Source organism: Cupressus sempervirens, chromosome 11 (genome assembly GCF_028749045.1).
Source record: "Cupressus sempervirens isolate cs-2001-9-10 chromosome 11, ASM2874904v1, whole genome shotgun sequence".
In the NCBI taxonomy this organism is placed as follows: domain Eukaryota; kingdom Viridiplantae; phylum Streptophyta; class Pinopsida; order Cupressales; family Cupressaceae; genus Cupressus; species Cupressus sempervirens.
The window spans coordinates 73511325-73538683 of record NC_143128.1 but is presented as its reverse complement, the minus strand read 5'-3'; the positions used below and the strand labels follow the sequence as shown (position 1 = coordinate 73538683).

The following is a 27359-nucleotide window of genomic DNA, read 5'->3' as shown; positions in this document are numbered from 1 at the left end:
TCTCTATATTGTTGCATTCTTGGTTGTGAGTTGTTAGAGTGGTGTGGCCCTCTATCAAGTGGTATCAGAGCAGGAGTTCCTGAGTGTGTGGACAGATCGCCGAACGTGAGGCAGTTTACACCAGGATTTGCAAAGAAGGTTGATCTTGTGGCTGATTGATCTTTTAGAGTGGTGGATTTGTTTAGGGTTTGCTAAATTTTTGGAAGATGCCTCCAAGAAGATTGGACCCCAAGGAAAATGATGACCTTAGTGAAGTGATGGAAGAAAGAATCTTAGAGAAGATAAGAGCAGAGGTCAAATCAGAGATTGCATTGATGAAGAGTGACATGATTACTGAAATTGTGAGTACTTTGGGTGGTGTACCTAAGCATGTGGGTACTGAAGACAGATATGACGAAGTTGCCGAAGACTTTGAAGCTACTAGTGAGGATAGAAGTGATCATGAGAAGAGACCTATTGGAATTAGGACTACTCAGTTTGCTCGACCTGGATCTCAATTGAAGCTGAAGCATAAGATGGAGGTTTCTAATTTTTCAGGTACTTTGAATCCTGAAGACCTGATTGATTGGATTGGTGAATTAGAGGACTAGTTTGAGCTTGAGGGTATTGAAGATCCATTGAGAGTAAGGTTGGCACAAACTAAGTTGAAGGGACATGCTGCTCTTTGGTGGAAGGAACTGCAAAGAGACAGAGAAGAGGAAGGTGAAATGAAGATCACTAGATGGAAATTGATGGTGACTAAGTTAAAGGCAAAGTTCATTCCAGCTGATTATGAACTTGAATTGTTTAAGAGGTTGCAGAATCTGAAACAAAAGGATATGACTGTGAATGATTACACTGAGGAGTTCTACAAGTTGACTATTCGGTCTGGGCATAGAGAATTGTCAAAGGAGAAGGTAGCACGGTATATTAATGGTTTGAGATTCAATATTCAAGATGAGGTTGGTATGCTAAATATTTCCACAGTGGAGGATGCTTATCAGTATGCTTTGAGAGCAGAGGAAAAGCTAAAGAGGAAGAATCAAGGTAGTTCTCGAGGGAAGGAGAAGCAGGATAGTTCGGTACAAGCTAAACCAAAAGCAGAAGGTGAACCAAAACCTATGGAACAAAGAAGAAGGACAAGTGGAGGTGTATTCAGAGGTAATTGTTTCAAGTGTGGTCAAGAAGGGCATAGATCTTTTGAATATTCTATTGGTAGGACAGCTACTATTGTGAATGAGGTTGAAGTCCAGGAAAATCAGCCTGAGGAAGGAGAAAGTTTGTTGGCTCGACGAGTACTAATGGGTAAGAAGACATTGGATTCTTGTCAGAGGACTAGTTTGTTCAAAACTTGTTGTAAGTCTGGTGGGAAAGTTTGCAAGGTGATTATAGATAGTGGTAGTACTGATAACCTTGTTGCTGAGGAGATGGTTCAAAAACTTGGTTTGAAGAGATTGAGACATCCTTGTCCTTATAGGATTGGCTGGTTGCAAGGTGAGCATGCTTTGGAAGTGAGGGAGCAATGCCTTGTTGATTTTCAGATTAGGCAGTATAAGGATCAAGTATTGTGTGATATTGTGGATATGAACAGTTGTCATGTGTTACTTGGTAGACCTTGGCAGTATGATTGCAGGGCTATGCATGATTGTGTTAGGAATGTGTTTACTATTGAGAAAGGTGGTAGGAAGTTTTCCTTGATTCCTTTGCAGAATGAAGCGCTTGGTAGGAGAAACTTGAGTGTTGGCAGTCGAGTTAAGTTGGCAGATTTTGAGAAGATTGAAAATCAGCATGGGAAGCAGACCTATAGAACAGCTGTGGTGGATGTAAAGGAGAAGAAGAAAAACAAAGGAAAGAGTGTGCAAGTTGAAAATTTGGAGGACATATATGTGAAGAACCAGTTTGGGATTTATGTGTTGAATCCCGAAAGATGTTCTTCCAGCTATTAGAACATCTTTTCGGACCTGGAGAGTCTGATGCAAGAGCATCTTAAATAAAGGGGAGACATGTTGAATGTAAAATTTTAAATTTTAAATTTTAAATTTTAAAAAAAAAAAAAAAATTGTGGAGGAGAGAGAAAGTGACAAAAATAGGAAGAAAAATAATTTAAAATGGAAAACAGGAAAAAAGGGAAAAAGTGATTTCTATTTTCGAGGTGCATAGGTGGCATAATAGAAAAAAATAAAATAAATAAATGGTTGTCATTCCATTTATCGAGGTGTGTGGGTAGAATTCTAGAAAGTTATGAATATTGTAGAAAGTTGTGGATATTGTAGAAGGTTATGGAAGTTGTAGAAGGTTGTGGATATTGTGTAGGTGGAATTCTAGAAGGTTGTGGATAAGTCATGCATTGGGTGGTAAGTGCCTCTTTAAGCAAGGGATATGAGCATTTCTAATCAAGTTTGAGAAGTAGAAGCTAGAAGTGTGAAGACTCTTATTTAGGATTTCTCTTATGTTGAAGAAGTCATATCATCTTGTGGGTGTTGTAAAGATTTTTCAAGAATAATAAAATTATTTGTGAAGCATTTTTTTTTTTTTTTCTTGGTCTCTATATTGTTGCATTCTTGGTTGTGAGTTGTTAGAGTGGTGTGGCCCTCTATCATTTTTTATACAATTAAATTTTATTCACCTTTTGAATTGTTGCTCTTAACTAGTTATTAAATAGTTCTTTTCCAACCAATCTCTACTAATTAAAATTAAATATGTACAAAAATTAATATTTTTTATAGTTTACATGCACATTTTTTTAGTTAATGAATTAGAAAATTTATTTATTGACTATGTGATTGGTTATGAAAGTTTTACTCTTATATGGACAATTTTTAGAATATAAAAAATTAATAATTTTAATACCAAATTTTTACCTATATGTATATACTATTATAAACTATATGTATAAACTATTACAAACTAACAACTTTAGTAACAAATTTTTAGCTATATGTATAAACTATTATAATACAATATAGTAAATGTTTATTTCAAATTAATTTATTAAGTTATATTTTTAGATGTAAAAAACTATTATATATTTTTAAAATATTTACTATATTTTATTATTTATTTTTCAATTATTATTTAATTTTAATTGTGAATTAATTTGATTTCTTATCTATTTTCATATTATTTTAAGTAGTGTGTAGTTATAATCATTCAATTTAGTAGTGTATAATTTTAATAATAAAATGATAAAAATAAAATATTTTAGAAAATGATATTATAAATAATTGAAGGTCAAATAAATAATATATTAATGTATTTTTATTTTAATACAATACTATTTTTAAATATTAAAATAAATTATAAAACTCATATTTAACTTTAACAAAGTTTTTAATTAATTGAAAAATTATTTTATATTTATTATTTATTATTTTATTATAATACGACAAATGCTTAACCATTACATGACACTTGTTGAGATTGCTACACTCATTCATCTTGCCTACTTAATTATTTAGACTTGCACCATTTCTTTCTGAGTCACTTTCACTGGTTCGTCCATTTCTGAGCAGTATTTTAAAGTAGCTCAACTTAATCTTCTTACTGTTCGATGTGATATTTTCGGAGAACTTTCTCATATTTCAATCCTCATTCATTGAGGTCATTACTCTCATACATTTAATTAAAAGAACTTAGACAAGAAAACAAAACAGTAAGGTGATAAATAAAAGATGTTATTTTTTAAGGGGGTTGTAACCAATGAGATTATATAGGAGCATTCATAGAGTGTTCAGAGTACAAAAATATCAGGGAGAATTACACTAATATATCAATATCAAAAGCAAACATTATGAGAAACTTGTTTGAAGAAAAATAGATCACAAAGAAACTTGTTCGAAGAAGAAAAGATCACAAAGATGGCAGATTTCTAACCAAGTTATACAGCAGAAGATCCAAGCTGTAGAGAAAAAAAAAATCTAGCTGCTAAGGCTCGCCTCATAGACATTACCGTTCATTCTTTCATTGCTAGCAACTAATAAGCTTCATAAACTGTTTGACCTCTATACATCATTATTCTTTTATCTGTTTGTTATTATTCACAATTGCTGTTCTGAATTGCTGTACTTGTTTTAACTTTCATGGCATGAGAATCTTCTTATACAGTATCCCAAAATAAATTAATAATAACAATGTTTGATGTATTATCTACCCAGACAATTTTCACCATCAGTTTGACACATATACCTGTCGCTAATTGATAAAAGACGCGTGTATGCGTGTATCTTTCGGAGACTCTGTGCACTATCTGATAAAAGACGACTCCTTTAGTCACCACCAGAGGATAAAGTTTTTGGGTTATGTTTTGCAGAAATCTCAGTCGCAATTTAAAATATTTATTGCTTGCATAAGATTTAGCAAGCATACAGGTGGAAGCAATGGACATAACATTTTCTAGCATATCAGTTATTCTGGTTGGAGCCGCAACAATTTTTCTTGTGACAACAGTTCTGCTAAAAAACCTTGGAAAGAATAGGGGTCGTCTTCCTCCAGGCCCCAGAGCTATTCCTGTAATTGGTCACCTTCATCTTATCAAAGATAAACGTAGGCCAATGCATCAGATTCTAAATTCACTCTCATCGATTTATGGGCCTATTATGCATCTGAAATTTGGTAGCCGCCCTGTTTTGGTAATAACTTCTTCAGACTTGGCCAAAGAATGTTTTACAGTAAATGACAAGGCTTTTGCTTCTCGCCCTCTGTTTGCACGTGGACAACATTTGGCTTACAATTATTCCATGCTGGGCTGGGCTCCTTATGGCCCTTACTGGAGAAATGCTAGAAAAATCTGTGTAGTTGAGATTCTTTCTTCCAAAAGAATCCAATCATTTAGACCCAAGAGAATGAAGGAGATTTCTAAGGCAGTTAGTTATCTGTTTCAACAGTCACAATTGCAGAGCGTTATAAACATGAGAAGTGTTTTGTCCCAACTGACTTTTAACATCCTGATGGCCATGATCGTCAACGAGAGGTATTTTGGAGAGGAATCAGGTATTTCGGTAGATTTGATTACCCGCCTGATTAAAGAGACATATGTCTTCAAAGGTGTGGTTTGTATTGGGGATTATATTCCCTGGTTGAAGTGGCTTGATTTGCACGGGTATGAGAGAACTATGAAGAAGGTACAAGCACAATTGGACTTGTATATGCAGAGAATTCTGGAAAAGCACAGGGAGAAAGTATTAGAAGGGGAAAGAGCAATTGAAGACTTTATTGATGTGCTGATCTCGCAGGCAGAGGATAACGCTGGAGCAATTCCTGATAAAGATGCATTTATTAAGGCTACTGCTCTTGTAAGTTGCTCATAAAATCTCGTGCGCACACTGGAGATCATTATTTGATTTATATTAGGACTAAAGAACCATAATAACAATTCTAAGATGCTACCACATCAAACATCTAGGAAAGAGTAACAGAATAGATGATAGATACATCCTTCCAATTTCAGTAATCCAGCTACGGTGTTCCCTTCGACAAAATTTGATATCTCTTCAAGTCATTACATCTTTTCCTTCTCTCTTTCAACCACTTTTTGAAATAAAGATCCTTCTCATGTGCAAGTTGGGTTTCTTCCTCTTTTTCCAGCTCCTTCAAGTTTATTAGTCTTCCTCCATTGGAAACTGCAATTACTCTTTGTATCACTCATACTAGCTCCAATTGCATCTGCACATCAACCAGTCAAAACAGAAATAAAGTTAAGGGAATTAGAAACCTCCCAAAAGTGCTTTCACCTCTTCTGTGTTAAGTTGTTTAGGTATGCTTTCCATTTCATATTTTACGAGGGGTGGCCTTTATTTCTTAGATTAGTGTGATGTTGTCCACAAAAAGGTCCATTATACCATAATTGTACATATCTTTCCTCTCTCTTAATCATTTGTTTCCTCCTTAGGGAAGTGATGATCTACTCCTTTGTCACTCGTGGGATTCTCAACCCAATCCTCTAGCTTCTTCCGGTGACTTGTGTTCTGTAAAACCAAAAATATCCTCGTCACATATGGGGCTCGCAAAGATCACCATCTCTGTTACAACTTCCTCTCCAACGTGGCCTGTTTCCACTACTACAAATTTTCATCTCTGTTTACCACAAGAGGATCGTAATTATTTTGATCTCACTCTTAATATCATTTCAATCAGAAACCCATTCAACAAAACCTGCCATTTCTCTACCTCAGAATAGTAAAAATACCCTTCCAAGTCCTCCCAGCCCAAAAAAGCAGAAAATCCCTGCTGTAGAAGAAAAGAGTCATAACTCAGACTTTCCCAGCTAATGCGAGCAAATTGAACTGTGTTTTACCTTTCTCTCCCAAAATTTTGGCTTATGAGTGTTACTTCTTCCTCTTTCCGTGACAGATGGTTCAGAAGATAAATGCTGTTTCTTGGATCCTTGAAGTGGTTGAGAATGCTCCATGAAATCGAATGAGCTCAATAAAGAGTATTAACTAGAACAATTAATTTTCCAAATGAAACAATTGACAGATACTAAGGATGTGCGTGAGAAAATAGGAAGTCAGCCAAACATGAATAAGTTCAATAGAAAATCAAAATAATATAAAATCATAATTAGGATGTATCAATGAAGATACTGAGAAAGAGGAGGTCAGCTTCATACACCCAAGAAATGAGAGCAACGAAAAGGTGGGAAATGTCGATGGTTATAGAACGAAAAGGTGGGAAATGTTGATGGTTATAGAGTGGTAAAAATATTCTATTTAGATTATGTTCTGAACATCAACTTATCAATTTGTCTATTTGAGATTGATAATCTAATTATAAAAAATAGTCAGTAAACTGACCTGCTGAATTGGAGAAGGCATCAAAGGATAAACTGGCTTCAGTCACAGAATGAATTCCCTCACCTACATCAATCTGATCCTTCAAGCTCTCAATTGGATCAAAACACATATGTCCTGTTTTTCCCAGTGCCTAGAAGGGAAGTATATGAGAAACTCTTGACAGCAATTGTAAGAAAAAAAATGTTTTTATAAGTTGAGTAGGTTTTTGACAATACACTGAATCTTTTTACAATTAGAAAGGAGGAGCATTTAGCACAGAGAGATACCACAGGGACAGCCCAAAAAACAACAATAAAACAATCACAAAATAACAAAGCGCATAATCAGTTACAAGCAACCAACAGAATGTACAGTGAGTAGCACAGCAAAATACCAGAGGGACAGGCCAATGAAACAGCACAAAGCACACAACCAATTAAAAGCAACCAACAGACACTGCAGTGAGAAACCAATCACTGCAAGAGAAACACAATCAAAATTATGGAGGTTTACAGAACAGAAAAAAAATTGTTAGCATGTTTAAACTCATATGATTTATTATAACATCTTTATCAATGAAATATCTGAATATTCAAAGCATTATAACTAACTAAAGTTTTTGAGAAGTTTTGATTTTTATCTGTTTTCCTTGTTAGGTTATGATAAATGCAGGGACCGATACATCTTCAGTTGCCCTAGAGTGGGCAATTTCATTGTTATTGCAACATCCCCAAGTAATGAAAAAGGTACAAGAGGAACTTGACTCTAAAATTGGACGAAACAGATTGGTGGAGGAATCAGATATCACCCAGTTAACATACCTACAAGCAATAGTTAAAGAGACTTTACGTCTTCATCCATCAGCGCCTATGTTGTTGCCACACAAATCTATTCAGGATTGCACAGTGGGAAGCTACCATATTCCTGCAGGAACCACCCTAATGGTAAATGCATGGGCAATTCATAGGGACCCAAAAGTATGGAATAAGCCACTGGAATTTATACCAGAGCGTTTTATGGAGAAGGGAGTAGAGATAGATACCACGCAAATGAGAGAGAATGACTTTGAGATGATTCCATTTGGGGCAGGGAGAAGAGGGTGTCCAGGTGCTTCCTTGGCATTGTCTATGGTACAAACAACCCTTGCAAGATTGTTGCAGAGCTTTGACTGGTTCGTTCCAGATGGAAGAGCCACTGATGTGAATGAAGGGATCAGTTTTACAATGCCAAGGGCAATGCCTTTGGAAGTTACCATCAAGCCTCGTCTTTCCCAACATCTATACCAGCAAGAAGTCTAGAGATTCGAACTCCTCCCCTTTTTTCTAGTGTGGCTTAAATTTGAAAAAACTATCCTGTTCATATGATCAGAGACACAAATTATAGATAAGTTTCAGCTTAATTGACGGGATAAATGAGACCCTTCCATATTTTATATAGAAAGATTGCCCCAGGAAAACATACTGTATTTTTCCCTCCAGAAAACTTGTAGAGGCTGATGAAGCTTGTCTTACTATGTTATTGCTTCCAAAAATTATGACCGTCACTAAAAATATCATAATATACTTTTGTGGAATTTAATGTATTCTATAGAAGTGCTATTTGAATGTTAGAATATTTAATTGTAGAAAGTAACAAAGTTAATACTAATGTACTCCTGGTAAAAGATCCTTCAGCTCAAGACACAAGTTTTTGCAATCATTATTTTATTTTACTTTTGTATTTTGTATGCTGCTGGTAGACTTGAATGGTATGTATACATTTGTTTTATAAATATACAAATTATTATCTTTTTAATTGTGTTCTTCCTTATCTATAAGGAACCTAAGTTTTGGGCTAGGGATTGTCCTCAAACTACCACTTTTCCTTCGGTAGTCTAGGGCATTCGTCCTAATTATCTTCTATAATATATTTGATTATAGAGGAATGGCCATATTTTTAAGAAACATCAACACCTAGTTAAATATGTTTGGCAAAGGTGCTAAATTCTGAAGAGACTATTGTTGTCAAGTCCTCATCCTCATTCCTCTTGATCTCATGGTTGTTGAGCACTTGGATATGGGAAACTTTCCTATTTCCTATAGCATCTAAGAGTTGATCATTCATGCTTCTCTCAATGAGCATTTAATATTAACGTTGATGGCTCCTATAATGCTAATTGTTGCCCAACTTGGATTGGAGGCTTTAACATTCATAGTTCTAGTTATGTGCATTTTTCCCTTTTCAATAGCTATTGGAGTTGGTAGCACTAGTAATAATAAAATGAAAGTCCCTTCTCGTTGCTTTTCAAAAAAAGCTTGTTGATTAGGTTGTTAGAAATTTATTTATAAAATGAATGTTATGATTTAAATTTTATTTTGAATAATCAAAATTTTGATAATCTTTATTGTCATTTTGAGCTATTTTAGTACTCAAATTTGTGAGTTGGTAGTATAGGCAATCGTAAAATGGAAGTCAATGCCCTTCTCATTGCTCTACAAAAAACTTGTTGACTAGGTTGGTAGAAAGTTATGTTATGATTTAAATTTTGTTTTGAATAACCAGAATTTTGATGATCCTTCTTGTCATTTGACTTTCTTGGTACTAAAATTTTTGATTTATCTTAGTTCTTCATCTCTATCTCTTTTGTTCAAATGGACTTTAGAGACCCCTCAAAGGATAGAGTGTCTCTAAAATTGGAATTCTCTTGATCTAGATACTTAGTTCTTTAATTGGATTCAAGTATGAGAGTTGCTATCTTTTTTTTTTATATAATTGGAAATTGTACTATGTGAAGTGTTAGAAATAGGGAATACTGAGAGAGGTCCAACACTTTATGCCTAACTTTGAATTTCAACAATTAACCATAAACATGCATAACCAAATAATAAATTGAATAGAAATAAGGAACATCCCACAAAAATTCATAACACCATATTTTGTTGACTAGGGAAACCATAGCCAAGGGATAACCCTAGTTGGAATGGTACCCACAAAATGATGCACTAATCAAAAATACCTTGTAAGAGTTTTTGACCCTATGAGGAGTCTAATACATATATTTAGTACATATATCCTTGTTAGATTATTTGACCTTGTTAGATGCCTTAACCCCATTAGGAGTTGTATAACAAAATGAGCTCATTGCTCTTACAATTATATTCAACTTACACAAGTGGTATAAAGACTTTACCAAAACTTACTATGTTGATTTCTTCAATATCTGATTAGTCCTTGTGTGTTCCATGTATTTGATCATGCCTATATAATAACTACTCTTCTTTGACCAGAAAAACATACTTTATCCAACATAAACAAAGGTTGCATAACATTATTACAACATAGTAGAATCATATCATACTTCGCATATCAAAAAGATCTCCCTTTATACCCTTTTCCTTAACTTTGTTCAATCAACTTGATAAAAAAAATAAGTAACAAATAAATCAAACACTTGTTATCACAATCTAGTAAGTGAGGGTAATTATCTAAGATGTTTTCCCTACATTACTAAGTTCTTGAATTGTCAAAATAATTCAATACCTTAGCCAAATTATCCAATCTCTCTAATGTACTCTGCCTCTATGATAACAGACTTGCTTCCATTTATCTATCCAAAACTCATACCATTATAGTAACATTAGCAAACATAAGTATAGTAAGTAGACTCGTTATACTACCATAATCCAAAATTGTGGCCTAATATCTTCTTCTAGTGAAGCTCATTAACACAAACTATCTGATTGTTGACTGATATATTCTTGGATGTACTTAGACAATCTCTTTACAACATACTATAAAAACTTTATCTCTAATATGAGCAGCCTTAACTACACATAGTGTTACCATTAATAACAAAGGCACGTCAAGAGATAAAATGTCTATTCACTCCTAGATCCCAAATGAATGAATGAATTTATGTATTGAGAGCTTAGATTGACACAATTTTCAGATGATCATAGGAAATGAAATGAGCATGTCATAAGTAGAAAGAAACTAGACTTACTTTATTCACATGAGCATAACCTTGTAGGAAAGGTCTCAATGAAGACAATAGGTGTGCTAGGTAGTAAATATGTAGAATTACCTAATTCAGATGAAGATAACCTATATCAATCAACATTTTATATGTTGACAAACAATCCTTATAGCATATGTACATACTCAAAAATATTAGTTCTTTACCAATTGGGATCTATACATATATGTTTTGTTCTAATTAATAGTTTCTTATTCTTGAGAATTCCATGCAATAGAGTCTTCAATTTCCATTCTCCCTACTAAGTGAGAGGTCTATCCTCATTCACATGTCATATTTCTTTTCTATGGTATATAATCATAAATACATCTTCTAAGTGGTGGAATTAGATGCATATGGATAACACTAACTGAAAATGATTATATACCATAGATGTTGTACATATAGTACAACATCTCCTAATTCAAGTCCTTTATGAATCACAAAAATACTCCACTAACTGAAAATGATTATATACCATAGATGTTGTACATATAGTACAACATCTCCTAATTCAAGTCCTTTATGAATCACAAAAATACTCCACCTAGTTGCAAGAAAATGCCTTCAGTGTTGACCTACATATTAATATCAAACCTCATACGAAACATCAAAATGTATGCATGTGTCATTACCAATCAAGTCAATCTGAAAATGCTACAAAAAAATGGTTAAATCACATTATGTAAACAAAACCCTTCCTTCTTTTATCTTTCTTCCTTCTCCATTGAAAAAAGATAACTATACAGACATAGATCACAAGGGCACAACAAGAGACAAAATATATATTCACTACTAAATCCTAAATGAATGAATGAATTGAAAAACTAGGTGGGGCCATGAGTTATAACATTATCAATATACTAGCTATTTCTCATCAAATATTGCCTATCTTTATAAATCAAAACCCTACAAATTGATTTTATTCTTATAGTAACTATAATTACACTTTCATTTCCAACTATAAAGACAACTAAATATTTCAAAAGTACTCACTTCCTAGATGTAACTATCACAAAATCTTAGGAATATCCCTATCATATTCCTAGTATTCATAAATCTTTGTAGCATGTATCATGATCAATGCACCACTAATTTATCTTAATTCAACAGGTAATATTCAAGTTTCTCTTGACACCAAATATCACAGACAATCTTCTTTAATGACAATTTTTGCAACTTGGGACAGTCAATATTCACCTTATGGTAGTCAACAACATTGCATATATAACCTTATTAATGCTATCTTCTCCTTATATTGACAAAGTACCACCTCTTAAACCCAAATATGATTGGTAACCATCCAATAAATAGATATTCTAAACTATATTCCTTTGACAATTTACTATACCTCAAAGTACTTGATCATATATCAAAGTACTATAACCATTATAAAGAAGATCGTACCAAACCCTTATCACATAATAAGGATAATGTTGAAATTTCCTTGTCATGGTGATGAGAAATGAAGATAATTCTAAGAAAATACAAAAAATTATGAGTGAGCAAGCCAAAAAACAATGATTTATAGAAATGAATTAGCTTAGATTGACACAATTTTCAGATGATCATATGAAATGAAATGGGCATGTGAATAGAAAGAAACTAGAAAGACATTGTGTACAGATGAAGGTATGAAATGGATGATTTTGGACTATGTATAGACATTCAACATTCAGTGTGCACATTTCATCATTCGAGATCAAATGGGTGTGTGGGATTATACACATAGCCAAAAAAGATCCTTCATTTTCATTTTCCCTTTCTTCCTTCTCCACTAAAAAAGATCACTACAAAGACATAAATCACAAGGGCACAACAAGAGACAAAATATATATTCGCTCATGAATCCTAAATGAATGGATGAATTGAAAAAATGGGTGGGGCAAGATCATATGATGGCACAAAAAGACACAATTTTCAGATGATCATATGAAATGAAATGGGCATGCGAGTAGAAATAAACTAGAAAGATATTGTGTACAAAATGAAGGTATTAAACGGATGATTTTGGAGCACTCTGTATAGACACTTAGCATTCAGTTCGCACATATCATTATTCCAAATCATGCAAAAAAGAACAAAAATTTCATTGTATATCAATTGTTGCACAAATGAATAAAAATTTCAGCTACATACCTGCAATTCGCATATTGCTGACAAATCATAGACATAAAAAGTGAATCATTATGTAAGTAAGCATCATTGAAGGTTCTATATGGGTTTGTATCAACATTGCATATGATCAAGTTTGTATCAACATTGTATATTTTCGAGTCACTAATGTGACTTGGGAATTCGATAAAGTCAAATCAACAAGCCTTTGGGTTGGCTATCATATGTGTTAGAGTAAATAATTATTTATTATTTATTTATTCTTTTGTTTGAGTTTACTTAGGTTAAATGCATGTATTTAATAGTTGTAGTGATGAGTTGTTGACAACACAGGAGTTTGTTCCCTTCTAGCATGTTCCACCTTTTTGTGAACATATGCTTAGTTGTTAACCTTATCTTCTAGCACTTTCCAGCTTATTCTACAAGCTTCCATGAGGCCTTTATATTTGGGCTCTCTCATTGTATTCTCACAACACATCTCATTTTCAATTGTAAATACATTTTTCTTGTTTTGCAATATCTTCTCTCTCAAGTCCGTTTAGGGTTTTTCCAAGCTCCACCTCTTCCTTCTTTGGTTTCCCTTCGACAGGTTATTTGCATGTAGGTGATCTTGGCGAGCTATGGAGGATTTTATCAACTCCTACATGGTATTAGAGCCTCCCTGTTGCTTCTTGGCTAAAGGTTTTTTTTAACTACGATTTGGAGACGCAAACCCTAGTTTGTTTATGCATTTTTCTTCAATTCGAGGGAAGAACAATTTTTTGGAGCACGTTGGGCCTAAATGGATGCTGCCATTGGATCCAAAAGGCCCTTTACAGTTAAGATTCATATTAAAAAAATTAATTATGGCTTCTGGGCGTTTAGGAAAAAAAATTTTGGCCCCCTTCAAGTAGTAGTACAAACGATTTGATCCAAAAAAAAAAATTTAATCAATTTTTTGGGTGTCGTCAGGCGGCCACTACCACACCACCACGAGGGTGCTGCCACATAGCTTGTGCGCATCTGCAACAGGTCGCACCACTACAGGACTGCCACGAGCAATGCACAGCCCGGCCGCCACCCTCCAACCATCACGGCCATGGCACTGCCAGCGTCTGCATCGCCCTCTGCGGCTCCATCACCTGACAGCAAGCAGCTACATGGACTTTTCTAGCAGACAATTGGCCAAATACGGGGGTGCCATTCAACATGGGTGCCACGTGGACTGTCATGTCACCCACTAGCGCAGCCTCCTACCACGTGGCTACCATGTGGCATCATTTTTCACTGCGATGGCCCCTAGGAAATCAAATTCAAGCTAGGATTTTTTTGACTTTATCATGATGTCAGCACTGCATCAACATCACTTGTAGGCTCTCCAAGGTCCTTTTTGACCTACTTATGGTTTTTTGGCCATAACTTGAGCATACAGACGTATTTTTCTGATCCGAAAGAAGTGTCAAAAAGCTAGTTCTAAGATAGAGGCAGTGGTGTAGGTATTTTTAGGTTTTGATGTAGTTTTGTTGCTCATTTTTGTAGTTAAAGTCCAAAGTTTTATTTTTTATTCTGATAAGCTTATCTTTTGTGTCCCATGTCTATTTTTTGAAAACGTTATATTTTTGGAAAGCTAGTTTTGTCTACTTTTCAAAAATGCTATCATTTCCTTCAGATTCTAGCCCATGCTCTTTCTATCATTTTTTTGGCATTTTTGCTCTATGGTGGATATCTTAGGTGTTCCAGGTCCAAGGATCATTTTCATGGCATGGGTTATTTTGTTTTGGGTTGTACTATCTTTTGTATCAGCTTTTTTCCTTTTCTAATCATTATAGCTATCATTTGTAAGCATCTTCATTCAAACACACTAAGATAAAGTGCCACTCTTACATTTCGGGTTCATGAACATTGTTTTGAGACAGTTATACTTGCACTGTTTTATAAAGTACCATGGGGGGGATAGTTGTTTGCGATTTTTGTGCCCTCTTCCTTTTTTTCCCATGTAGAGTCAGTGTGACTATGTCTTTGTAGGTGTTTGTATCTATTCAACTCTCTCATGATTCTTGATTTGTTTTGTAGAGGATTTTGGCCCACCATTTCAATTGCTTGTCATCTCACCCCATCTACATTAAGGGGGGGTTATTCTATTGTTCTAATGCATCCTTGGTTTGATGGTTCAATAGTGTGAGCTATGTATTCAGTAGTTGATCCTATATACTAGGCAATTGCAGTGGTTGGCTACCTATGCATTTCGGTGAGATGGATCATCTACCATATAGACATGCTCAGTTCGTGCCTTCTTCCATGGAGGTTCTTCAGATCAACGGTTTCTTTCTGATGATAGAATTTGCAACTTCTTCATGCTTTAGTGATGCTCTTCATGATCACTCTTTGTTCCTATTTTATGGGACATTCCTCTAGTTGGAGGCTTCTTCAGTCCTTCACTAGATTTTCTAACCTCTTTTTGGGGGAGGGTTTTTCCCATGTGGTTTTCTCTATTTCTCCATTTTTAGAGGTTGCATCCAAAAATAAGATTCATTTTTGGGAGCATGTCAGCAATGGCGTGACAATTTTGAAGAAAAGGGTGTATAAATAATACTAGGCAATTTAGGCATGTTGCACCATATTTAGTTGAGAGCGGATAAACTAGTATCCATAGTAAACCAAGATTTTGGATTGATGGTGTGGTATATACCTAGGCAAAAGACCTACAGATTTTGACATCAGTAAAAGGTCAAAGGTATAGTACACTCATGGATGTATATACAATGGAAGATCTTGATAAGCTTGATGATTGTATAGAGAAGATAGCTATCGGTAATAAAGTCATGGAGGGACTACATGAGGATATTCGGAGATTAAGAGACCAAACTCAAGAGAAAATTTTGCAACACTGCTAGCCTTGAGATTTTTTAAGATGAGTAGAAAATAAAGCTCAAATCGGTGCAATCAGTTGTCTAACAATTCTGAGGAACTTTCAAGGATGCTTCATTAGATGAAGGTATTAGACAAGCATTTAAGATTGAAAAGGTATTGTTGGAACTGGACACCAAAATTGAGGATATTACAACAACCCAGATCAAAGTTGGCAACTATTGGTAGGTTATGAAAGATAAATATGGAGCTTTGGATTTTCCAAAAGCTACCCAAGTGATGGAGATAATTGAGAAATTCAAGAGCAAACATCCAAACATCATTTTGGTATAAAGGGGAAGAAAACCCAAATGTTGCAAATTCAATTTTGACACTTGGGAAAATTTTGGATTTTTGGAACCTATCATTAAGGTGCGCAGGTGCACTTACCGTAGAGGTGTGTTGACAATTTTGAAGAAATAACAGCATGCTGATAGTTTACTACCAATTCCTAATATAGAGCATTCCATGTATCAGAAATGCATTTTGACGATAGTTCAACTCCCACAAATGCTTAGAGAAGGTCAAACTTCCATTTTTAGAGCCTCCAATGACTCTCAGATCCTCTTGCGGCTTCCTTCTTCTTATCTCCTTCTTATTTTATTGTTTTAAGTCATGTAAAGTCTCGTACACCCAATAATTGATATAAATAAGGGTGGAGACCTACTTAGCACCATTTAGAGAGTTAGTTTGTATATAATTAGATTTTTTTTATTAGTTTTTAGCATGTGTTTTCATTTTAAGATCCCTCACTTCTAACACAAAAGAAGGAGATGATTTCTTATAAATACATGGATGTAATATGTATTCCAAGTCATTATTTTAATGCAATAATATATGTTATTAGTGCTCTAATTCTGAGTGCAGTTATTCTTGTCAGAGTGTGTTATTTTTGTGAATGCATGTTCACGAATAATAATGGAGCCAATGGTTTTATTGTGTTGTTATGACTATGTGATCTTTTAATTCTAGTGTTTGCCCCATGTTAACGAATTTTTCTGACTGACCAAGTTGGAGAAAATATCACCTAATGTTCCTACATAGATTCTTGTCTCGCATAAGCGCACTTTCTGTGGCCTTGCGATTTTACACCAAACTTGAGGATTTTACAACAACCCATATCAAAGTTGGCAACTACCAACAAGCTATGAAAGACAAATATGGAGTTTTGGATCCTCAAGTTTGGACAAACTTGAGGATTTTACAAAAATTTGAATCGAAGTTGGCAACTACCAGCAAGTTGTGAAAGATAAATATGGAGCTTTGGATTTTCCGGAGGCTACCCAAGTGATGAAGATAATCAAGATATTCAAGAGCAAATATCCAGACATCATTTTGGTATAAAGGAAAAGAAAATCCAAATGTTGGAAATTCAATTTTGACACTTGGAAAAATCTTGGATTTTTGGAACCTATCATCAAGGTGCATAGGTGCGTAGGTGCGCTTTTCACAAAGGTGCACCAACAATTTTGAAGAAGTAACAGTGCGCTGACAGTTAATTGCCAATTCCTAATTTAGAGCATTACATACATCAGTAATGCATTATGATGGTAGTTCAACTTCTTGAAATGCTTAGAGAAGGTCAAGCTTCCAATTTTAGAGCCTCCAGTGACTCTTAGATCCTCTTGAGGCTTCCTTCTTCTTATCTCCTTCTTCTTTTATTATTTTAAGTAATGTGAAGGCTCATGCACCTAGTAATTGATATAAACAAGGGTGGAGACCTACTTAGCGCCATTTAGAGAGTTAGTTTGTATATAATTAGATTTGTTTTATTAGTTTTTAGTATGTGTTTTCATTTCTATATCTCTCACTTCTAACACAAACGAAGGAGATAATTTCTTATAAATACATGGATGCAATATGTACTCGAGGCCATTATTTTGATACAATAATATATGCTATTGGTGCTCTCATTCTAAGAGTAGTAATTATTGTTGGAGTGTCTTATTTTTGTAAATGCATGTTCATGAATAATAATGGAGCCAATGGCTTTATTATGTTGTTATGATTGTGTGATCATTTAGTTTAGGTGTTTGCCTCATGTTAATGAATTCTATTGATGTACCAAGTTGGAGAAAAGATCACCTATTGTTCCTGCATAGCTTCTTGTCTTGCATGAGTGCACTTTTCGTGGCCTTGCAATTTGACGAGAAGTGAAACATCTTGCGGTTATTATTGAGTTCCCATCAACAATTGCATTAGTGAAATTGATGAAGCATTGCTCCTATTTTCAATGGTTTCCTACCTGGTCTTTCAACAATCGACAATTCAACTCACAGACATGTTGTTACCATGGTTTATGTCCATTAGGAATTTCCCTTTTCGAGTTATTTTGCTTTAATCTCTCATCGCCCTATCTTTGTTATTTTCTTTTCTAACACTTGGTTAAAATATGAATTCATATAGTTGCATCGATAAATTATATTCATCATAAAAATAAAATACCAAAAAAATATCTCTCTTGTGGTTACTTTTTCGCAATGGCAAGTAGATCAAACATCTTATCCAAAATTGGTTTAAACTAACAAAGGCCTCCTCATGAACATAAACATTTATCTTCAATAGAGCTGATTTTAGTAGGTTGCAAGATTGCTCAAAACCTTGGAGTTGATCCTAGATTATCTTTTCAAGAGAGGAATTTGAAAGGATTCCTACCATTATAGCATCATGCAAAATGATAGCTCAACAAGAGTGTGCATCTTTTATGTACTTGGAGCAAAAACCAATACTAAATTAGATGAAATGAGTAAGGACATTGAATTGATCATTCACAGTGAGCTATTGTTGAAAAATGTATTTAAATTGTAGAGAAATAAATATTTAAGTTGTTCACTTTTGCTTTACAAGTAAATTAGTGTTTATAATGCAATAATATACCTAAATCCAACTAATTTGACTATTTAGGTTTATTTTCAAATATCAATTGATTGAATTTTCAAGCTCTCATTTAAACCTCATAGTTAAGCTTGTGTAGTTTGTAGTAAATTACAAAATAGTTCCTTTCTACTGATGTTAAATTCCTTTAGTTTCTTAACCTTTTGGTCTGCCATGAATTATTAATGTTTGATAATATGTGGGCTAGTTATGTTTCATGTATATCATTTTTGGGCATCTAAATAGATAGTGAATGGCTTCTAATTTTAGGTGGTGGTGATGCAATAGTAAGTCAATACTAGATTTATTTTCTATCATTTCTAGTTGTTAGTATTGATTGCAATCTAACACACCTTTTGCTACATTTATGGTACTACATGACTGAATGACTTCTGGATACATTTGAAGCTCAAGTGGTGGTTAGTTAAATCTCTTCAATATATGTTTTAAACTTCATCTCATTTGTTTGCTATAACATGTTGTTGGACGTAGATCTTTACTACCTCCATACTTATCATTGTTGATGATAGTTCAATTATTATTGTCCCTAAAGGTAGGATTCAGAAAAAAAATCTAATGGTGTGGAAATACTTCCATGTATATCTCCTATGATAGTTCACCAATAGCAATGGCAATTGAAAGACAATAAAGTCAGTATCCTAATAAGGACATATCAAATTCTATGGAAACATAAGGCTAACTATATTCCATGGTATTTACATTCTACTATAGATGTTTAGCTCAATTAATTTCATGTTTAAATTGTTTTGTCTCATATTGCATTATATTTATCCATGGTTGAAATTTAATTAGTTTTTGAGTGTTGGGAGATGAAATAATTTTGTTACTCTATACCTTTCTTTGTAAATATGCACATAATGTTTTAAATTTTGAGTTTTGTAAATGGTCGTTGTAATGATCTTGGTTCCTTGGAATCAATATGCTTCATTAACTATAATTTAATTAGAATTTTAGATATGCCCCTCAAGAATAGAGCATCCCGTATTTTAGGATCGAACACACATAATTTTGCTTTTGTTTTCATGGCTTATCTTACTATTATATTATTATTTGTTTTGTGTCCTTAATCATCATTTTTAGAATTCACATCTTTGTGACTCTTAGTGGTATAAAATGACTTGTAAAAACATTCACATAAATCCTTTCTAAAATCTCCATTAATAGCTTTTAAAAGGGTTTTTAATCTTATGATTTTATTGTTCTATTTTGTAGATGAAATCATTTTATATTTTATTGAGTGGCTTTGTTGTTCTAGTGCTATTGTTACACTTTGAGTATGTAATGAGATACTTTCAAGCTATCTGACTTGTCTAATTTTTACATTCTTTTTTTAAGGTTTCCAATCACTCTATACTTAACTTTCTTTCAAATCTATCTCTCTATTTGTTGGCCTACATTAGTCATGTCATCCTTAGCTCTCAACATTTGGGTTGATTTTTTCTACCTTATGTCATGCCCTTCTCTATGATGTCTTTGTTTTGGAAACCAAAAGTTCAATGCATAATTTGGGGTATTCATTCATGAATCATATATGGAATTCGCTTGTGAGTTGAGATTTTTTTTTTTGGTAGGAGATGATGGACACTATTTAGTGTAGTTAAAATTTGAGGGGTCAACTAGTTGGGTTTGAAATCTATGGGGCTTTATGCTTTAACTTGGTTAGAGGGATCTTGATCTAGGTTTACAATAGATTTACAATTTTTGTGGTGGAGATAAGGATGGAAGTGTTGTCAGTGACTATGGTTGTATTGAATTCAAGTTTGAGTGGCTATGTCTCTATTTCAAAGGAAGGTTATCCTTAAATGTGTAATTTGTTTTATGTTCAAGAATGTCAATTCAAGCAGAGAAGTAAAATTTGGTTCCATGATTGTGAACTAACATTTAAATTTTTCATATTTGATGATTTAAGTTGTACACTATTAATGAATTGGAACCCATACAATCAAAACCCCGACAACTAATGCGGTGTGCTCTTCCTAATTTTTGGAGGTCTTTACCCAAGCCTTGTATGTAACTTTTCTTTCTCATAATTTTCTCTAAGCGTCACGGATTATATTTATAATAGTATTATCTTATTTTAGGAAATTAGAGTAATGTAATATTTATTTATCTATACTAACAAATCCCATTGAAACAAGTACATGACAGTATTTCTTTTTTTGTATTCTTGACATGCTCAACATATTTTGCAAGCTAACAACTAGGTCTACTTCATGACACAATTAGCAATGTTTGTGCTTATATATAAATCTTACGAATTTCAATTTTAAAAAACATACAAACAAACTAGGGAGAGGTTGGGATTGGGTTGTCTTACAAACCCTAATGACCTACCATTTATCATCCACTAATCATATAAAGAAGACAAGTAAAATACAAAATGCAAATTTCATAAGCATATGAAGAAATTATAAAGATGTGATGACTAGACAAATGCTAGATATTTGTATTATAGTTATAAATCAATTATGAGGGATTTAAACAAAAGAAAAGCATGGCTAGCTTGAAAACTTGTGCATTTATTTCCAATAACTTTCATTTTACATGTATTTTTAGTTCTTGTCATAGGCAAGAAACTATAACTTTCAATGCACTTTTACTTTTAATCCAATTAGAACACTTTATTATTCAATTACTTTTTGAGCTATAAAGTTCTCATATTATTGTATTAAAAATAATTCAACATAATATATTTATTGACAATTTGAGTGGTTGTTTTGTGCTACAATAGGGAGTGCAACTTTTTCCTTTATTTGTTTGTCCAATCAAAACAATTTATTATTCAATTACTTTTTGCAATTATAAAGTTTTCATCTATATTATATTTGAAAGAACTAATAATTCATAAAAATATATTTACCTTTATTTATTTGTCCAATCAAAATAATATATTATTCAATTTTTTTTTGCAATTATAAAGTTTTCATCTATAATATATTTGAAATAATTCATAAAAATATATTTATTGACAAATTGACTTGTTGTTGGGCTTTTAATTATTTATACACAAAATGCAACATATTATTTTTGAGATTTTATACATTTTATTATTGCATAAATTTTATATTATTTCCTTCTATTGAGACGCTTTGCATCATTGTTTTAAATAAGATCTAGTTATTTGCGAGATTCACTGGGATCAACCAGCGTATTGATAAGACAGAACAATACTAGTTAGAATTTAGTAGGGGGAAGCATATTACATATGGATAACAACATATCTTTTGTTTCTAGAAAATGTGCCCTTGTCTTGGTGACAAACAAAATTGTTGGAACCTTTACACCATTCATTTCCCTACTGTATTTGGAACATTTGCAAGGGAATTTGGAATGTTACAACCAAAATGTGGGAAGGGATTGTTTATACTATTCATTGTTAATAATTTACTTACTATAGTCTAAATGTTCTAATTTGAAGTCTAGAATATTAATGATAGTTTTAAATTAAAAATTCAAGAGCTAAAAATTAGATATCTTATGAAGAAAAATTAGAAATGTTTCTAATTTTCTCTTAAAAGTGATTTAATGTGAACTCCAACAGTATTGATGATTTTTTAAATTAAATATTTAAGAATCAAAAATTAGATATCTTATGAATAAAAATTAGAAATATTTTTTACTTTCACTTAAAAGTGATTTAATGTAAGCACTAAGAATATTAATGATGTTTCCAAATTAAATATTTAACAATTAAAATTTAGATATTTTATGAAGAAAAATTAGAAATGTTTCTAATTTTCTCTTAAATGTGATTTAATGTAAACTCTAAGAATATTAATGATGTTTCTAGATTAAATATTTAAGAATAAAAATTTAGATATCTTATGAAGAAATATTAGAAATATTTATAATTTTCTCTTAAATGTGATTTAATGTAAACTCTAAGAATGTTAATGATGTTTGTAAATTAAAAAGTTAAAATACCTTATGTAAATACTGTACATTGTTTATATATTGTCTATGTAATATCTAAAAGTAAAAATTATATATATATATATGAAATTAAACATATTTAGTAAATAGACATGTGCAACATTTGAACATTCTTTTCAAAGAATATGTAAAATTAGTTATTTTTTATTTAAGTATTAATAATAAAGACTTAATTGGTTAAATGCATAACAAACTAAATATTAGAGTGCTCATTGCTACTAATGTTGACACACTTGTTAAAAATGATTTCAATAAGAGCATCTTGTGCACTTATGTTGTCACACTTAAGATGCAACAAAAAGATATTGGGATCGTGAGAACATAAGATTGAAAAAGAAAAAAAATTATAACAATATATAGATTTGTTCAATACAAAATCACTAACACCTATTTTAATACAAAATTTGCACAAATAAGAAACCAAATATTGACATTTTCCATCATCAAGCCAAATATCATGGTGCTTAATTTTATTTTCAAACTATTTATGACACAATTCTATATTCTATATTGATAGGAATGGAGGTTATGTGTCCTCGTTAAAAAAAAAAATTATTTATTTACAATTGTATATGATCAATTTGAGACCTTACTATAAAGTTTTCCACACTTTAGATGTATTTTATTTATATGGTTTAATTCGAATGGTTTCTTAGAAAATACTATGATAAAAATTCATTTTATTTGAGCTAGGACAAATAGATAGACTAGAGAACCTTTGATGAAGTATGATGTATTTTGCAAATTTCTTGTGCACATTTTATGTGCTTTATAAGTTGGATTGGTGTTTTTTTCTTTGTATAAAGGATAAATTTGTGTGCTCACTTTGAGGTTAACACATGCTATCCTCGGCCCCTTGTAAATAATTAACACAAGATCTTTATCATAAAAAATATTCATATTGTATTCAATCTTTTAATTGTAAAATCTATCAAACAAGTAATGACTATATACATACATATGTATATATATGTATGTATAGATACATATATACATACATATGTATATATATGTATGTATATATACATATATATACATACATATGTATACATGTGTGTGCGTGTATATATGTATGTATGTATGTATGTATGTAAAATATTCATATTGTATTCAATCTTTTTAAATTGTAAAATCTATCAAACAAGTAATGACTATATATATATATATATATATATATATATATATATAGCCATAGCCATAGCCTCTTTGTCTCTAAAATTGATGCCTCTAGCAATTGAAATAAATAGTAAGTGTTCACTCTGCTTTTACAAAGTTTCCATATGTGCACTATAACTAATATATTGATTTTTACTTTGGCCATTGAAACTAAGAGAAATTGAGTAGCTTATTAGTTCAAAAATATTAGCTAGTTGATCTCACTCCATATAGAGACATTTTGTTCTACATGGTTTTGTTGAAAAGGATAATGATAACTCTTTTCTAACTTGAACTCCTTTCTATGCACGCTTTTCTTCAAGAGGCTTAACATTAACCAAAGATAACATAAGAATGAAGTGTCTTATAAGGCATTTTTGGCTTGTATTCTGTCTGCTATTGTAGTTATATTTCAAAGACTTACTTTATTGTCTTTCTATTGTAGACAATATTCAAAGCCTTATTCTATTGCCTTGTTATAGTAGATGTACTTTACTTATGTTGACAACTTCTCTTTCAAAAGTTTGACCAAGTTGTTCTAGTTTTTTGAGTGCATGTTTTGTAGATAAGGTTGACTTTTAGGAATCATAAGTAGAGATCTTTCAAAAGTTTGACCAAGTTGTTCTAGTTTTTTGAGTGTATGTTTTGTAGATAAGCATGATTTTTAGGAATCATAAGTAGAGATTTTATTAAATTATAAGGTTGGCATCCACTGCAATATATAGGGATGAATTTTTTGGAATGACCACCCTCATAAATACAAACCAATTTGTAATCAACATATAAAATTCTGGTGGGAAAACATGAAGAAAGGGGTCAAAATCAACCACATTGATGCAACTTTGATAATTTCTTGTATTATTTTTTAAAGGGTACTAGCTCAATGGAAGGGCACCTACTTTGCAAGTAGGAGGGTGGTGGTTCAATTCCATCATGTCCTGATATGAATAAATTAATGATTAAATAAATTATCAAATAAATAACCAAATAAAGTACTAGATCAACTACCAAATCAATAGCCAAATAAACCACCACATAAACAACCAAAACAATGATCAATATAACTATCAAATAAATGATCAAAAAAAGTACCAAATAAATGATCTAATAAACTATCAAATAAACTAATAAATAAATGACCAAATACAAAATCAATTTACAACAATCAATGACCAAATCAATTATTACAATATTTTAGTCATAAATTTGGTTACGAGATAAATGTATGGCAATAAACTACTACTAGTCATGTAATCAAAATTCATCATATATCTCTAATTATTAGTAGTTTATTTAGTCATAAATTCTTGCTTTTGTACTAGTGTTCTATGTCAAAAGCCACCAAGCAGAGTGCACAGCTAGAAAAGGCAAGCCTTGTGTATGTTGAGGTTAATACACCTACTAATGATGAAGAAGAGGTTGAGGAAACTCGGAAAATTAACTCACCTCCACACATAGTTATTGGGACTAAATCCATACAAGTGGATAGTACTCATATAACTATAGATGATAAAGAAAATCCTTTTGCAAAATATGGGACCAACATTGTTGGCAATATTACTGCCTATTCCAGCTCAGATGAAGAAGATAATGAGGAAGAAGACAAAAGGAAGATTGAAGAAGAAGAAGAAAAAAAGGGTAGAACAAGAAAGAGAAATGAAGAGGATTGAATATGAGAAGAGGAAAGCATAAGAAGAAAGAAAAGAAGAGGAAAGAAAGAAAGAAGAAAAGAAAGGAGGAGGAAGAAAGAAGGAAAGAAGAAGAGGAGGAAAAAGAAAGAAAAGGAGAAGAGGAAAGAAGGAAAGAAGAAGAGAAGGAGAAAGAAAGGAAAGAGGAAGAAAGGAAATTTACTCAACTACAATAGAAATGGAAGACTATGATGCAAGAATTAGCATTCTTGCCTAATCTGAAACATATAGAGACAGAATCTGGGAAGCTAGACTTTCGGCATGAGGCTGACATACCTTATGTCACAACGGTAATTGCTTATACACAAGTAGTTACACTCATTCTAGCAACTACCTCAACAGTAGTAGTTACTATATTGCCAATGGTATCTAATGATGATGATGATCAGAAGGGTTTGATGACTTCTTTGAGTAAGCTATTGGAGAAAAACAAGTCTATTAAAAATATAGAGAGAAGTTTGGCAAAAGTTCTGGAAAGAATACAGAAGACAATACAAACCACTATTACAGAACCTGATATTCAAAACAAGGCAAAAGAAATGATAAGGTCATTTGATGCAAAGTTCACCACTTTGTCTAATATTGCTTCAATGAAAGCTCAGACTAAGCATGATGCATCATTGTTTGACACAGTATACACAAATGTCAGAAATGTCTTGCAGACATTGAATTTTTGCACAAAGGAGATGAGAAAGAGCATAGATGAAGGAAAGAAATTGTATGGACAATGCACAATTTCATACAATTACCTATCATAGTTTGATAACCTAATCAAAGGCAGAATGAATGAGCTTCAAACACCCACTATCAAATTACAACAACCAAATGCGAGCAATAAGGATATTCAAGCAGAAACTAAGAATGTTCAAAATGTAATTAGAGGCATTGAATTTAATAAGAAGGTATTAAGGAGATTCTCTATCCTCAGAAAATATTTGTCTCTTAAAGTTAGCATTTTGCAGAGGCAATTGGAGGAGTTTCTAGCAGCAAAGGCATCCTATGACAAATTCACCTATACAAACCTAGGAGCAGTTGAAGTAGCATCATATGCACTTTGTGCACTTATCAATATATCTGATACAGTTAAAGATAATTGGAAGAAGGATCTTGAAAAGATAAGACTTGGTTTTGCAGATTGTATATCGATAATTTCAAGTTGAACAGAGAAAGGTAAACCAATTTTGTTTTGTACACATTTTGACACCTTTGCCATTGATGTCAAAGGGGGAGAAGAATGTAAAGGAAATTTTTATAAGAACATATATATTAGGGGGAGCTTAGCTATGTATATAGGAAATCATTGTAAGAGGAGAGATAAGGAATGTAATGATCCATCAAATCATGAATAAAATTTTACAGTTTTGAAGGCTAGTTTTTTACTAGTATCCTTTTGTAGTTATTGTTGTTTTGTATGACATCATTTTGGAACTTAGCCAATTTTCCCAAATGTTGCCATCAATGCCAAAGGGGGAGATTGTTGGCAATATGGCTAGGTAGATGAGTGAGTGTTGTCATTTATGGTAACATACATATTGTGGTATTTCATTGTGAAATTAGAGATAGAAAAATTGTCTAAATATTGGACAGTTTGTAGCAGCACAAAGATAGTTTCAGTATGTATAGATGATGGAGTCTGAGTTAGCACATGTGCAGTTGAGGATCGATAGTTGATAGAGTCATGATGATGTATGTCAATGTGCACATATATATGGACAATATGGAGTTAGCTACAAAACACTTACCAATACAAGTAATTGAAAGAGCATAACATAGTATGGCAATAAAAATGAATTGTACGGTTTGAGGAATTATTTTGATAACAAAATAATTACTTAAGCATGATGGATCAACATCCTCGATGTTTACGTGAGTTACTTTTATAATTAGTCGAGTGTGTGGAAGCTTCAAGGCTGATTGATCAAGATTTTTGATAATTTGCAAGGT

The 27359-nt window shown here is 32.6% G+C and overlaps 1 protein-coding gene across 1 annotated transcript; it reads left to right on the top strand.

The window, feature by feature from the left end:
• The first annotated feature begins 4237 nt into the window (after positions 1 to 4237).
• Positions 4238 to 8331, top strand: LOC149528297 (cytochrome P450 81Q32-like). The gene is made up of 2 exons (XM_089809484.1): positions 4238 to 5270; positions 7406 to 8331. The coding sequence occupies exons 1-2, from the start codon at positions 4356 to 4358 to the stop codon at positions 8045 to 8047; spliced, it is 1557 nt and encodes a 518-aa protein (XP_089665610.1). The 5' UTR covers positions 4238 to 4355; the 3' UTR covers positions 8048 to 8331.
• The last annotated feature ends 19028 nt before the right edge of the window (positions 8332 to 27359 follow it).